This window comes from Stylophora pistillata, chromosome 3 (genome assembly GCF_964205215.1).
Source record: "Stylophora pistillata chromosome 3, jaStyPist1.2, whole genome shotgun sequence".
Lineage (NCBI taxonomy): Eukaryota > Metazoa > Cnidaria > Anthozoa > Scleractinia > Pocilloporidae > Stylophora > Stylophora pistillata.
In genome coordinates, this window is record NC_142521.1 from 33,483,903 (window position 1) to 33,498,464 (window position 14,562).

Sequence of the window (14,562 nt, forward strand, 5' to 3'; positions counted from 1 at the left end):
AATTGTTCTTGTGATTGTTCTATTTTTGATTTTTTTGATGTGATTTTATTTTGCCTCAGTCTCACTGATTCATAATTTTCAAATTACACTAGATCGCTCAGCTATACGCTTCATCTCATACTGTATCATTCTTTCTTAAGTGTCGTTCCTTCGTTTATTCAATCATACATCTAAATTACTCCTCATGTATAATTTTATTCGCGTACATCAAGTCTTTGCATGAGGAGTATTCTGAAAGCAATATGAACAGACAAAATAACAAACGGGGACCTATGTGAAATATTGGGTGAGGTATATGTACCCATTCAGATACAAATCGGTAGAAGGAAGAGAAGATGAATTGGTCACACTTTGAAATAACTACTAGAGCATTATTAAATAGTCATTGACAATAGAATCCCTGGGACAAACGGAAAAGAAAAGGCACCTCTGGATCCCACTCGAACGGCTGCCCCAGGACGGGAAGAGATAAAGAAGAGAAATCGTCGATAGCCGATGTTTAAGGAGAAGCTAAGAGAATAACTCATGGCCATAACTATTTTCTCCTATAAGCTCCAAAGCCCTAATAAGCGCCGCATCCCCATGGGCATAGTGTCAAGCAAGCGCCCCCTTTCCCTCTGGAATAAGGAGCCCCTCCCATCCTCAATCACTTTCTTAAATGTTAGGGATTTAGGAAAAAGGGTTTTTTGAATCGCCACTTTAACAACGATCTCTTAAGCATCAACGACAATGGAATCTGTACAGGGGAATTACTAAAAGCTTGCTTCGTTAAGCGACCTCCATGCAATCAGAACCCTCCCTTTAAGCAGGAATTTTCGATAACCGCCCGAGCGCTTATATAGCGAAGTAGGAGATATCAATTCTAAGTTTCAAAAGAAATTTGGATTTGGAAGTCTGGAAACTCCTACGACGCAAACTATAAATGCATAGCTTTGCTTCGCTTTGAGAAAGTTCATTAGTATTCATATTTCATATATTGAAACCAATCCGTAGACTCATTTTATTCCATATTCCATTGAGAATGGAGTTGAAAACGCTCACTCGTGAAACTTGCAAACAAGAACCATTCTGTCAATCACTGTAGCTGATAACAGGAATCAAATAGGGTCCCCTAATATTATGAGTATTTGCGTGACTGACAGTTTGCGGCTCAAAAAACTAGAGAGGAGCGATCACGAAACAAAAGCAAGACTTTTATAGATTGCACCTGTTTCAGTTACATCCGAAGAAATATGTCTCACTGAAATTGCACCATGGATCTTAACCACATTCTTTACACCTGTGCAGTATAGTTTGCGTCATACATATATAATACTTCATAGAAAGTGCGCGCGTACGGTGTTTACACACGAGTTGTGGCGTATCGGAAATCTCACTCGTTCGATTTCTGATACAAAACAACGAGTGTGTAAACACCGTACAAAGCACTTTTCATGTGGTATTATGTTTGTTATATACATATTGAGATTGAACACCCTCCTTAAATTATGACAAACTTTATTTAAACAAATGTGGTCAAACAACAATCACTGAAAGAAAGCAGCTTTGTAAAAAGGGAAAGGGCTCAAATAAAATTCAAAAGTTATGAATCTAAAGGTTATGAATCGTGGATAACGAAACGCTTTTCGCTCCTGGCTTTCGCCGAGACAGGAACTTTCAATATTAACGATGGAAGAAGTGCGAATAAAAACCATTTGCAAAGCGATGGCTTGTGCGGTGTACAAAATGCGGTGTGTAAAATCAAAAAGTTATGAATCCAAAAGTTATGAATCGCGCATAACGAAACGCTTTTCACTCATGGCTTTCGCCGAGACAGGAACTTTCAATATTAACGATGGAAGAAATGCGAATAAAAACTATTTGCAAAGCGATGACTTGTGCGGTGTACGAAACCGCGCCAACCAGCCTTGAACGAAAACTTCAACTTGCCGTACGGCTCACACGTGAAAAAAACATGATATGCGGCTCCTGATTGGACGTATCGCTTTTCTCGCATGTGGGAAAAGCGATACGCGACATTTGATTGGTTTACATCGGTTTGCGAACGAAAAGTTACTCTGCGGCTTTTCAGTGTGTAAATCTCAGTATATAAATAATAAATGCATTTCTTTGACGCCAAAAGGTTATATATGTACTATTTTTAAATAAACTATAAATGGAACTCGAAGTTTTTTTTCAAATTTGAAAGTAACTTAATGAAGTGATCACGTTACTTTATTTTAAGTCGAATAAATCGAACGAGCGCCAAATACGGAAGATTGTTACGTAGAAAAACATATGTCGCGGCGAAGATAAAATTGCATTTTTAGTTTTCATTTAATTTTCGATTCGCTTTTCAACGTATATACTTTATTCCTAAGATTAATAATCGACAATGATAAAAGGATAAAATGCAGTTTAGAGAAAAAGCAAACAGACAAAAAGGAAATCTATCGTTTTTGTTATGGAAAAGTTGTAGAGGTGTGTACAAAGACATTGCTCATTCAAGTACATAGATGTAAGATATTAGTAAAATAAAAGAAAGGAAGAAAGAAACATCCTTATCAAATGAAAGATGTAGGTTTTGGAGCGGTCTATCAATTTTTTGAAAAAGCGTACAGGATAATAAAAAGGTCTAGCTAAAGTAACAGAGTCTTGATAGACCAAAAAAGACGTATTTTATTTTTACAAAAAATATTTCCCTTTGGCAGTGAAGTACCTGGGAATATTAAGCAATATGTTTTTTCAAAATCTAAAAAGAACCACAACTTTCTAAATAATTTCATAAAGTTGAGTACAAACTGATACAAAAAAATTATTTTCTTATAACTTTTATTTAATTTCTCAAGGACATTTTCTTTGACTTAGCACGGTCTATATTGAAAACATGGTGCGCAATTGTTTGCAGTATTAATAAAGACTTTAAAGGTAAAATCGAGTGAATTCAAGCAGCAAATTGGAAAACCATTTATGAAAGGAATTTTGATAGCAATGAGAAGCCTCAATAGTAATCCATTCAGTTAAATTTCATTGATCAGGGGAAAAACTAAAAACACCACATTCATTATTAAAAAGTCTCAGGAACTACATTAGCATATGCTTGTTAAGATCCATCAGAAGTAAATAATCATAAAATACGAATCTGCTGAGGTTTCCATTTCGAACATTATAACACTCACTTACTTCTCCCATTATCAAGCGATTTAAGGTCAGTTAGCTATGATACTATTTTATTCAAAGTTGTGGCTACTGCTGCAAATGATATTATCTAGCCGGACAAGTAAAGATGATGGAAGACGGAGTCTTATATCAACAGTTACACGAGAAAACGTCAGGCTGGAGGGGCATTTGATCGAAAGTCTTCCTGCAGCCAGTAAAATAACATGCTGCCATCATTACGCGAAGAATGCTCGTTCATGTCTCTTAATAAACTGCAAGAGGTACCAAAAAGACCTTGAAGGGCGCTGTGAGTTAAACTTTGCTGGGTTATCAAATGGCCTCGACGACGAATATCTGACGTAAGAAATTTCTTCATACTTTCATTTATCAAAGAAGAAGGTATCGAAAGAAGAAGATTTCGAAAGGGTAACATTTTTCATCGCTTTGACGCCCGAGTTAATTAATTATTTATTGAAGTAGGGGTTGTATAATGATGTTGTTTCTGTCGCTGGATTGTTGGTATGTCCTGAGGCAAAGAGGAGGTGTGAAAAATAAAAGTGCACAAAATCCTATATAATTTTGAATATTAGAGTAATAAAGAAATCCTTATTTTATCATGCATGATCTGCAGAATTATTCAGAATATATGTTTCAAAGGTTTATTATGATAATGATATTCTTAGTGCGTTGTGAAACTTGGCTTTATCTAAAGAAAATCATAGAAGAATTTGGTTCCCATGTGATTGAAATTTCTACATCTAGTTCTCGCATTTGTGCAGCATTTGAAGAAGACCTGAATTCCTTTAAGAAATTACTTTAAATCTGATCCGCTGCTTATTTATGTGCCAATACAAGAGGGTCAAATGAGGTGTCTTAACGCAGAAAGGCTTTCGTCAGGTAAGCATACTATACCACTGCCACTAGACTATCAACTGGGGAGAAAAAACAATTAACAATTATGACTGTTTCGAAACTTTCATCACATACATATACTATTGCAGGAAGCTGCTCGTGACTCCGCAACACCTTGTTCACTGTGATGACGAATATCGTTGTCAATAAGAATACAGACCACGCTAAATCACTGTTTATTTCTTAAATCTCCATCACCGTTATTGGCCTTATTACCACTTGGTTTTTAGCCTGACCAACCTTTATTACGGAACACTGAATTCGTCGACGCTTTTGAATTAATCCTTTGCAGTTGATAGTGCTAAAAGAGAAAGTTTAGTCACGTAGGCAACTCGTTGAACCAGGGAAGTCAACAATGTCAGAGCCGATACAGCTGGGACTCTTTCTGACGTCGTATATTCATTCACCCTTCTGCGTTTCAGCTTGCAATGTATTTCCTTTATTTTAGTTCCTCCTGTATTATTAGTAATATCATTAGTATTATTAGCGAAAAATAGTTCCTTTGACTTAACCCTGGATTTTTTATTTACCCACTTCTGCCTGAGTCTCACCTAATTTTTTGAAACTGTTGAAATTACAGCTTGTTCGGAACTACGCAGCTCGCTTGATTGCAGGTGGCCGCAAGTACGACCAAATCACGCCATTACTATGGGAGCTTCATTGGCTGCCTTTTAAACACCGTATCACTCTTAAATTACTTTGAATAACTTCTAAAGCTCTTAATAAGTTAGCTTGTTGTTACATTAGCAATCTTTTGCACTTATACACCCCTCATGAGTTGTTAAGGTCTTTATTTTAATTTCAGGTTCAAGTTCCTACTTCAAATATGAAAAGTTATGGAGACCGAGCATTTTCTATATGTGCCCCCAAGTTATGGAACTACCTTCCTAGCTATATTAGGCGTAGTCCGATCTCAGTGTCGATACTTTTAAGTCAACTCTAAACACTTATTTCTTTGAATGTTATTTCATAGGTTTTATTATTTTATTGTCTGGTTCTTATGTGAAGCGCCTTAGAACTTTTGTAGAATAATATTATTATTGTTATTATTATTACTATTATTATTATTGACATTGTTTCATGATTTTTAGCAGCCTTATATATAGGGTTCTAGATATGCCAATCACCTTTCTCTTAACTTTTCTGTATAGTTTTAGAAAGGCTTTTACTTATCATATTATTAGACTTTGAATCTGTTCAGATTTGACTCCGTTATTTATAGTTTTCCAGACGCTTTGGCATAAGAAAAAGGAGTAGATGTGAGCCGAAAGTGAGTTACTTTGGATCGTTTTTTACGCTGTTAACATTTTGTATTGTAGAGGATTTTATGGAAATTATTGCTAAATATAGAAGGTTTGCAAACTTCTTTAATTATTATTATTATTATTATTACTATTATTATTATTATTATTATTATTATTATTACATGTTTTCTTTCGTTCTGTCTAGACTTTTTCCTTAAGACCTCTGCACACCAGAAATCATAACATTCGTAGTAGCCCAGAGGAAAACTGTGGGATCGTGCTCACGTTAAGGGTGCTTCTTGTCGTTCGGGGATACTGTCGGAAAGTTATGAGGTTTAGTCCCCAATCCCAATCCCAACTAAAAAATTCCGTTCTGTATATTATTTAAGATGAGGTCTCTATTTGACATGGGTCGATGTGCTTCGGAAGTCTTAAAGACCTAGGCATAGACCTCCACGAGAATTCCCGTTCTAGCTTTGCCGTCATATAGACATTGGTGTTAAAGTATTTTGCTCATTTTATTTGAGTCAATCGCTTGGCTTTAATTTATTTATATTCGCATTTGCTAGAACACCCTGAAAGCATCTTTAGGGTCACAAACGTTTAAGGTCAGTTAAAATTCCAAATCAAAGTACATGCAAGCATTATTTAAAGAGTATCATGTAGCAGTGTTGCTGGGAATAAAGAAGAATTGAAGAGACAGCGACAGACTTTTGGTGTTTTCCGCTATATAAGAGTGAGGGGGGGAAGGTCACGTTGACGATTAACGGTTAAAAATAAGCCCTGTTAAGGGTTGACGGTTAAATTTTAGGTCGTTTGACGGTGACGGTTAACGGTTAATTTTTTGGAATGTCGTTTAGAAAACGAACTAAACGCGCGAATTTGGCCCTGACTCTTCATAATAGCGCGTTTTTAAAGAACTGATTATTTATAACTTCTTGTGTTAATAAATGACTCACGTCTTTCGACACTTGAAGGATTTCCACACCGGAGGTCAGTTCTGTCGCTAACCAGTTTTACTTGCGACTAGAAGTTAAAGGACATGGACAAAAGTATTTTTGTGATAAGTGAAGACTTACTTATAGCAACATAACTTGACCCCAACTCACGCAATCATTTAGTTCTTAATAAAGGATGTCTGAGGCATTAGGCGGGCAACATTGGCTTGCTAATTCGACGATTGACAGTAAGAATATTGTGTTTTTTACGTTCGACGGTTAATATTTTGGTCATTTGACGATTGGCGGGTAACTTCATGGAGACCCTCAAGAGTGATACACTGACTCGGCTTTTTCTCGGTTTCTTTCTAGGCGTTCTCAACCAAGTTTGTGGTCATTTTCCGTAAAAGTTCGGTCACAACTGGTTTGCAACGCATTAGCAACAGATACTGACTTAGCCACCTTTCTCAAGTTAAACTACAACGAAGCCGGACTTCATGAAAAGATTCATCCACTGGAAAAATTATTGACACAAGCAAAACTAAACTTCTGTGACAACAGTAACTATACCATACAAAAAATGCCTTTTCAAAACAATCTCGTGGATCATTTAAAGCTTGCAAAAGTATCCTAGGAATATATGAATCCATAGGAATATGTTAGACTTGGATGAAGAAAGACTGCCCAAACAGTAGTTGTTTTGTTTAAACTATCTGCCCGTTTGGCGACGCAAAACCGAATCTCTTTCCTTACACTTACGTAGCACGGAAAGCCGGAAAACTCTTGAAGAAAAGCTCATCTTTCAAACCGGCAGTCTAAATCTCACAGGTATCAACGAACGCTTTTCATTCCACTAATTTATTCGGGTTTTTCTCGATGCCATGCTTCCACCAATCACGTAGCTCCTTTTTCTGCCTTTAAAAGCACACACAACCCACAATTCCTCTATTCGCTCCGACGAAGGGCTAACGCTCGAAACGTCAGCTTTTATAATCGTAACGGTGGCCAATTTACCATTTCAACTTTGTTGATATACTCAAATTATTTCGTTACCCCCACCGACGCAGCCCCAAACAGTTTCTTTAGAAACTATCAGCCTTCCCCAATAACAGTTTTGGGAACCTTCATGGCTTCAAATCCAACGGGCGGCGTATCCAGTTCAGAAACTGCTATGCAAACCCAAACAGCTTGTTCGCTTGCATGATCTGCAGACGCCAGACAATCCAAATCAGGCTTACGAAAGAGGTGGTGTTGCTGTGGACTGGCGCGTAACCGCTAAGAAAATCACGAGTCCTGATCACATGATGCCAAGTGATTACTTCTTCTTGACAGAGGTACTTTGGCGGCTGCGGCTGTTACACATCCAGCGACCGCTGGAGTAAATTAGGCTCCGTGAGTGAAGAGATCTCAAGTTCCATGGGATCTACAGAAGGTAGCAAGACTAAAATGGCCCCGAAATATTTCGGGAAGACAGATTTATTCAAAACAGTTTTTGATTTGCTGTTATAGGCGAAAAACCTACGAATTTCTTACGTGTACAAGGCCCACGTGGTAAAATTAATCATACTTAGACCGTTGTTTACTTGCCTTCAAGGCCCCAAATTCCGCAGCGTTATGTTGAAAATTGCGAATAAACTTCGATTTGACACAAAATCTTCTATTAAACAATGCGTTTTTGAACAAATTGTTACTCGAACGTAATATTTACCGGGCCATCGAACCATCAAATTGTCGCTAGGCCCTGCTTGAAGTCCGAAAGTTCGGTTTTCACTTTACGTCCATAAATCGCATCGCCTTGAGAGTCGTTGTGTCGCTAACTCGAGAGCTTATTCTGTCACCTTTAAGACCTTGATATCCATTCTTTCCAAGTAGAGCATTCTATAGCATTGTTACTGTACTTTGTGAGTTCCACAAGGACGCCATATTTTCAAATTTGATCATATGGTACTTTCGTGATAGCATACATAACAGAGGGCACGTACGTATGTACGCTTGGTCAGTCACGTGGCAACCAAACGAAAAGAGGTTGACCATATTCCATGGGTATGGGGCTCTTCCCCACGAGCGCGAAGAGCGCGTGGGAGCCCCGCTAAAATTACATTTTTAGTTTTCATTTAATTTTTGATTCACTTTTAACATATATATACTTTATTCCCAAGATTTATAGTCGACAGTGATAAAAAGGATAAAATGCAGTTTAGAGAAAAGGCAAAAAGAAAAAAAGGAAATCTACCGCTTTTCTTGTAGGAAGTTGTAGAGGTGTGTACATAGACATTGCTCATTTAAGTACATGGATGTAAGACAATTTGGTAAAATAAAAAAAAGGAAGTAGGAAACATCCGTATCAAATGAAAGATGTAAGTTTTGAAGAGGTTAATCGATTTGTTGAAAAAGCGTACAGGATAATTAAAAGGTCTAGCTAAAGTAACAGAGTTTTGATAGACCAAAAATGACGTATTCTATTTTTACAGAAAATATTTCCCTTGGGAAGTCAAGTAACTTGGAATATAAAGCAATATGTTTTTTCAAAATCTAGAAAGAACCATAACTTTCTAAATAATCTCAGAAAATTGAGTACAAAATAATATAAAAGAAATAATTTTTTTATAACTTTTATTCAATTTCTCAAGGATATTGTTTTTGACTTAGCACGGTCTTTATTGAAAACATGGTGCGCAATTGTTTGTGGTATTAAACTTTAAAGGTAAATTCGAGTGAATTCAAGCAGCAAAATTGGAAAATAATTCATGAAAGGAATTTTGATAGCAATAAGAGGCCTCAATAGTAATGCATTAAAATTTCATTGATCAGGGAAAGAACTGAAAACACCACATTCATTATTAAAAAGTCTCAGGAACTACATTAGTGTATGCATGTAAAGATCCATCAGAAGTAAATAATCATAAAATACGAATCTTCTGAGATTTCCATTTCGAACATTCTAACACTCACTTACTTCTCCCATTATCAAGCGATTTAAGGTCAATTAGCTATGACACCACTTTATTCTAAGTTGTGGCTACTGCTGCAAATGATATTATCTAGCCGGACAAGTAATGATGATGGAAGACGGAGTCTTATATCAACAGTTACACGAGAAAACGTCAGGCTGGAGGGGCATTTGATTGAAAGTCTTCCTGCAGCCAGTCAAATAAAATGCTGCCATTATTGCGCGAAGAATGCTCGTTGCCTCTCAATCAACTACAAGAAGTACCAAAAAGACCCTCAAGGACGCTGTGAGTTAAACTTTGCTGGGTTATCAAATGACCTCGACGACAAATATCTGATGTCAGCGAATGGATTCGTCTTCTCACAAATAAGATGTCGTGAGGTATGAAATTTCTTCATATCTTTTATTTACCAAAGAAAAAGATATCGAAAGAAGAAGATTTCGAAAGGGTAACATTTTTCATCGCTTTGACGCCCGAGTTAATTAATTATTTATTGAAGTAGGGGTTGTATAATGATGTTGTTTCTGTCGCTGGATTGTTGATACTTCCTGAGGCAAAGAGGAGGTGTGAAAAATAAAAGTGCACAAAATCCTATATAATTTTGAATATTAGAGTGATAAAGAAATCCTTATTTTACCATGCATGATCTACAGACTTATTCAGAATATATACTTTCAAAGGTTTATTATGATAATGATATTCTTAGTGCGTTGTGAAACTTGGCTTTATCTGAAGAAGATCATAAAAGAATTTGGTTCTCATGTGATTGAAATTTCTATATCTAGTTCTCGCATTTATGCAGCATTTGAAGAAGACCTAAATTCCTTTAAGAAATTATTTTAAATCCGCTGCTTATTTATGTGCAAATACAGGAGGATCAAATGAGGTGCCCTAACGCAGAAAGGGTTTCATCAGGTAAGCATACTATACCACTGCCACTAGACTATCAATTGAGAGGAAAAAATAACCACCTGCATTATGACTGTTTCGTCACTTTCATCACATACATATACTATTGCAGGAAGCTGCTCGTGACTCCGCAACACCTTGTTCACTGTGATAACGAATATCGTTGTCGATAAGAATACAGACCACGCTAAACCACTGTTTATTTCTTAAATCTCCATCATCATTATTAGCGTTATTACCACTTGGTTCAGTTTAGCCTCACCAATCGTTATTACTGAAAATCGAATTCGTCGACTCTTTTGAATTTATACTTTGCAGTTGATAGTGCTAAAAGAGAAAGTTTAGTCATGTAGGCGACTCGTTGAACCAGGGGAGTCAACAATGTCACAGCCGACACAGCTGTGACTCTTTCTGCCGTCGTATATTCATTCACCCTTCTGCGTTTCAGCTTGCAATGTATTTCCTTTATTTTAGTTCCTCTTATATCATTAGTAATATCATTAGTATTATTAGAGAAAAATATTCACTTTGACTTAACCCTGGATTTTTTCTCCCATTTCCGTCCGTGTCTTACTTAATTTTTTGAAACTGTCTCTGCATAACAAATCCCGACTCCGATGTGTAAGCAGACTAGCTCGGCGGGTTGGATAATATCCGAATAACAACTGACAAACCGGCGGACAACCGTGATCTCTTTTCTTCTTTTTTTTCCTGTTACTTCAAGATTTCTCACTTGAGTTTCCTGTTAGAAACGGCAATGACGCGGTTTTTAACAAACAAATGGATAGAGTGCTTAGGGAATTTACACTCTGCTTCTGGATAAAAACGCAAAGTAAAGGAACTGTGTTCAGTTATGCACTAGGAAACGAACTGAATGAAATTATTATCATCGACACCGACAAGCTGAGGTTATATGTTGGAGGAAAATTTACCCCGTAAGTATGAAAGTGTTGGTTCCATGTATGTGTATGAATTATAAGTATGTTTTTGAATTGTGTTATTTTTATTTTATCTCTCTTGAATCAAACTTCGTTGAACTATGTAAAATAACCCCGTATTTTAGCGTGGAGTCTTAAAGGAGACTTTGCTCAACGGGAAAAGAAATTTGCAGCTTTTCTTTTTTCTCTCACTTGTTTTCTCTCCAGAGACTTCCATGCACCTTTGTTGTTATTGATTTTATTTCGTTTTGTAATTTGATGAGTAAATAAAGAAATAAATAAAAACAAATAACAAACAAAAACAAAAATAGTGAGGTATTGTAAAAAGCCATAGATGGTCCCACTGGCTGGTACGAAGCAGCATAATTTAACTTTTTTTCTTATTCATCCAAATTTCGATCTCGAGTCGTCTCGTGCCTTATCACCTTTTGAAACTGAATGACGACTTTAAATTCAATTTAAGGCAGACCTTAGAATTGAGCGAAGCAGAGACCGTAGTATCACATAAAGCTGATAAAACCGTGTGGACTCCAAAAAGGATATGCTTACACTGTCTGCTTTTTGTTTGCGTTGTTTGTTTTGCTTTGAAGGGCTTGAACCCGGGGGTAACATGTGAAGGTGTAGTGTCGTATTTGTGCACGAACGTTTTCGTTGTGTTTGATTTATCTTCTTACGAGTTTATGTCGGACTAATTTGATGACCTGCTCCTAGTTGGCTTGTTAGCTCAACTGTTAGAGCGTTGCACTAGTATAACAGAGGTCAGTGGTTCGAATCCTGTACAGGCCTGAATTCCGCACAGGTTGTCGAAACGTCCGTCACTACCACCGACAACATTCTTTCTCAGGACTACACTCACCCGTTATCTATTTTGTTGTATTGTATTATTTTGGTGTATTGTATTATTTTGTTGTATGGTATTGTTTTGTTGTACGGCTTTGTTTTGTTGTATGTTTTTGTTTTGTTGTATTGTTTTGTTGTATTGTTTTGTTTTGTTTATTGTTTTGTTTTGTTGTATTGTTTTGTTGGTTTGTTTTGCTGTTGTTCTTTTTATGTCGTGTTATATTGTTGTGTATTATTATTGTTTTGTTGTTTTGTTTTGTTGTTTTGCTTTGTATTGATATATGGATGTATCGATTTATTTGTTCAGATATGCAAACATAGCCGTGCGTGATGGTGAGTGGCACCATGTATGTGCCACCTGGCGGAATACCGATGGCCAAAACAAAATCTTTATCGACGGTACATTGGCAGAGAATGGAAGAGAGCTTAACGCTGGTCATGTAATAGAAAAGGGAGGGGTTGTCGTATTGGGTCAAGAACAGGATTCCCTCGGTGGTGGCTTCGACGTCCAGCAATCCTTTGTTGGTATAATTGCACATTTGAACCTCTGGGATGCCATTCTTCCTGTGATAGAAATGCAAAAAATTTCGAAAATCTGCTTCTCAAGAAAGGGTAACGTTCTATGTTGGGAACAATTCAGGAGCGGCATTCGAGGTGAAGTAAAGGTTCACGAACCTTCCTTGTGTAAGGCTCCATAAAGTTTGAACCATACAAAATACAAAAGCTACGAACATTTTGGAAATCATGAATTATTTTCAATTTGGACTAACTAAAAGGCAGATAGCAAAAAAAATATTCAACAATGCAGCACGATTTTAAGCATTCAGGAATAAAACCAGAGTGCTGTTAATATTTATCACTTGCAATTTCAATAGATTTCTTCGCCTTTGTTTTTGTTTGCTTTGTTAGTTGTTATTGAACAGTGGATGAGACCATCCCAGTCTGGCTTTTATTTGCCTCGAGCTTTTACCTTGATAGTTTTTTCATCATCTGTTTTGTCTCATCAAATATGTTTGGTTTCTTTTAAATTTTGTTTTGTTTGTGTGTTTACTTGTTTGACAATGTACTGAACTTTCAGTGCCATATTACTGATAATTTAAGAGCCGCTGCCTCTAAATATCAAACATCGCCCGACAGTTAAAAAAAATCGACCTCCATTTTATTTCATAAAAAGAATCCCTGTATAGAACTATCTTCGAAAATGGAGTTTAAAAGGTTCAGCGAATTTTATTTTTCGAGAAATCGAGAAATGTCCGATTTCGACCAGATGGGCTTGGCGCGAACCCCAAAATAGGCAAATTTTGCGAATGTTGAGCAGCCACGCAAAGCAAGTTAAGAAAAAAAATTGAGACTGTTTTATATGGAGTAAAAGTATGCCACTTACGCTTTCTAGAAGAGGAAATTTTATATTTTCTTCGGCTTTTCCAAAAGTTTTAAAGGCCCATACATCAACTCTTTCTTAAACAAGGTCGTTTTGCGTAAATTTTACCCTAAATCCAAGGGCAAAAATATCAGCTGGTGCGCGTCGTTTTTCCAATGAAAATAGTTATAAGTTATTCCTAAGCTTTCATTTCTAACATATAAAAAATCTACCGGTGGCCCGTGAATACTTACTTGTTGGGGGAACCAAACGTCCAAACCATTTTCAGTCTTTGGACGTACCGCACTACTCAAATTTCAGTGCGTGTCAGGAGGGAAACCTTTTAAAATTACTCGGTCTGATTTGTTTGGAAATTTCTTAAATAATTCATTATTAGAAAAAATAGCCAAGAGAAGTAATGTTCTCTCTCGGATCTTGGATTATCCTGACTAAATTCTCGACTTCAAGGCTCCTTCGGGAACAAGCATTTGCTCGTGACAGTGTTTGCGTGACAGTTTTATTCGCTCTGATTTCTACTTAAGTTTATTTGCATTTATATAATAACCAAATCAATGCGCGCACTCTGATTGGTCAATCAGCTGTGGGTTATTGTGCCGGTAAGCCCACAGAAAAATCGCACGTCTTCTGAATTATTATATAAAAGCAATAGCCCACAAGTTTTCTATGAGTTATTGGCTGATAAACCACTTGGGATGTTGGTACAACACCCGAAGAATTCGTAAACCACTCGCCGCCAAACTCACACAATATTCATTATTGATTACCACTTCCTAGGTTTCTTCATGTCGAGGATTCCAAATGGTGATATTCTTGGTCTTCGACTCTTGAATTTTTGTATACTTGTAACTGTTCATTGCGACATTGCCTATTTTCCCCAGTCGAGTTATATTTATAGCAAATGAAAACAAATACGGTAAGCATAACAGGTCAGCGTTTTTGGGAATTTCGAAAATGAAGAGAAAATACCTTGAAATCTTGAAATGTAATGAATCAGGTTTATTACTTGCTGGATTTGTTCAAACTGGGGTTTTGTTTGTTTTTCCATACCTTACATTTTCTCCATTGAGTTCGCTAATTAGTATTAAGTAAACGGACTGCACTCATGGAAATGCAATCAGTGACTCGAGTAATACATCAACATTACTTTCACATTTGATATAAAACTCTCTTTGATTTAACCGCAAACGCAAAGAAGTATTGATCAAGTACTAGTTTTACGCGAATGACCGATAACGTGTCTTCCTTTTTTACATGAAATCGGTTATAACTCAGAAAAGGAGCGAACTGGGTTTCAAATCTGAAACTACCTAT

General features: G+C 36.7%; 1 protein-coding gene across 2 annotated transcripts in view; it reads left to right on the forward strand.

Moving 5' to 3' along the window:
• Positions 1-9,098: 9,098 nt before the first annotated feature.
• LOC148735715 (C-reactive protein 1.1-like) overlaps positions 9,099-14,562 on the forward strand; it is a 12,841-nt gene continuing 7,377 nt past the window's right edge. Inside the window, exons 1-4 of one of the 2 annotated variants that reach the window (XM_088755170.1) lie at positions 9,099-9,563; positions 10,056-10,098; positions 10,817-11,027; positions 12,178-12,524. In XM_088755170.1, the coding sequence (XP_088611296.1) occupies positions 9,225-9,563; positions 10,056-10,098; positions 10,817-11,027; positions 12,178-12,524 (940 nt within the window). In that variant the 5' untranslated portion in view covers positions 9,099-9,224. Of the gene's footprint in view, positions 9,564-10,055; positions 10,099-10,816; positions 11,028-12,177; positions 12,902-14,562 lie in introns of those variants that run through there. The other variant, XM_088755171.1, reaches the window with a different exon arrangement.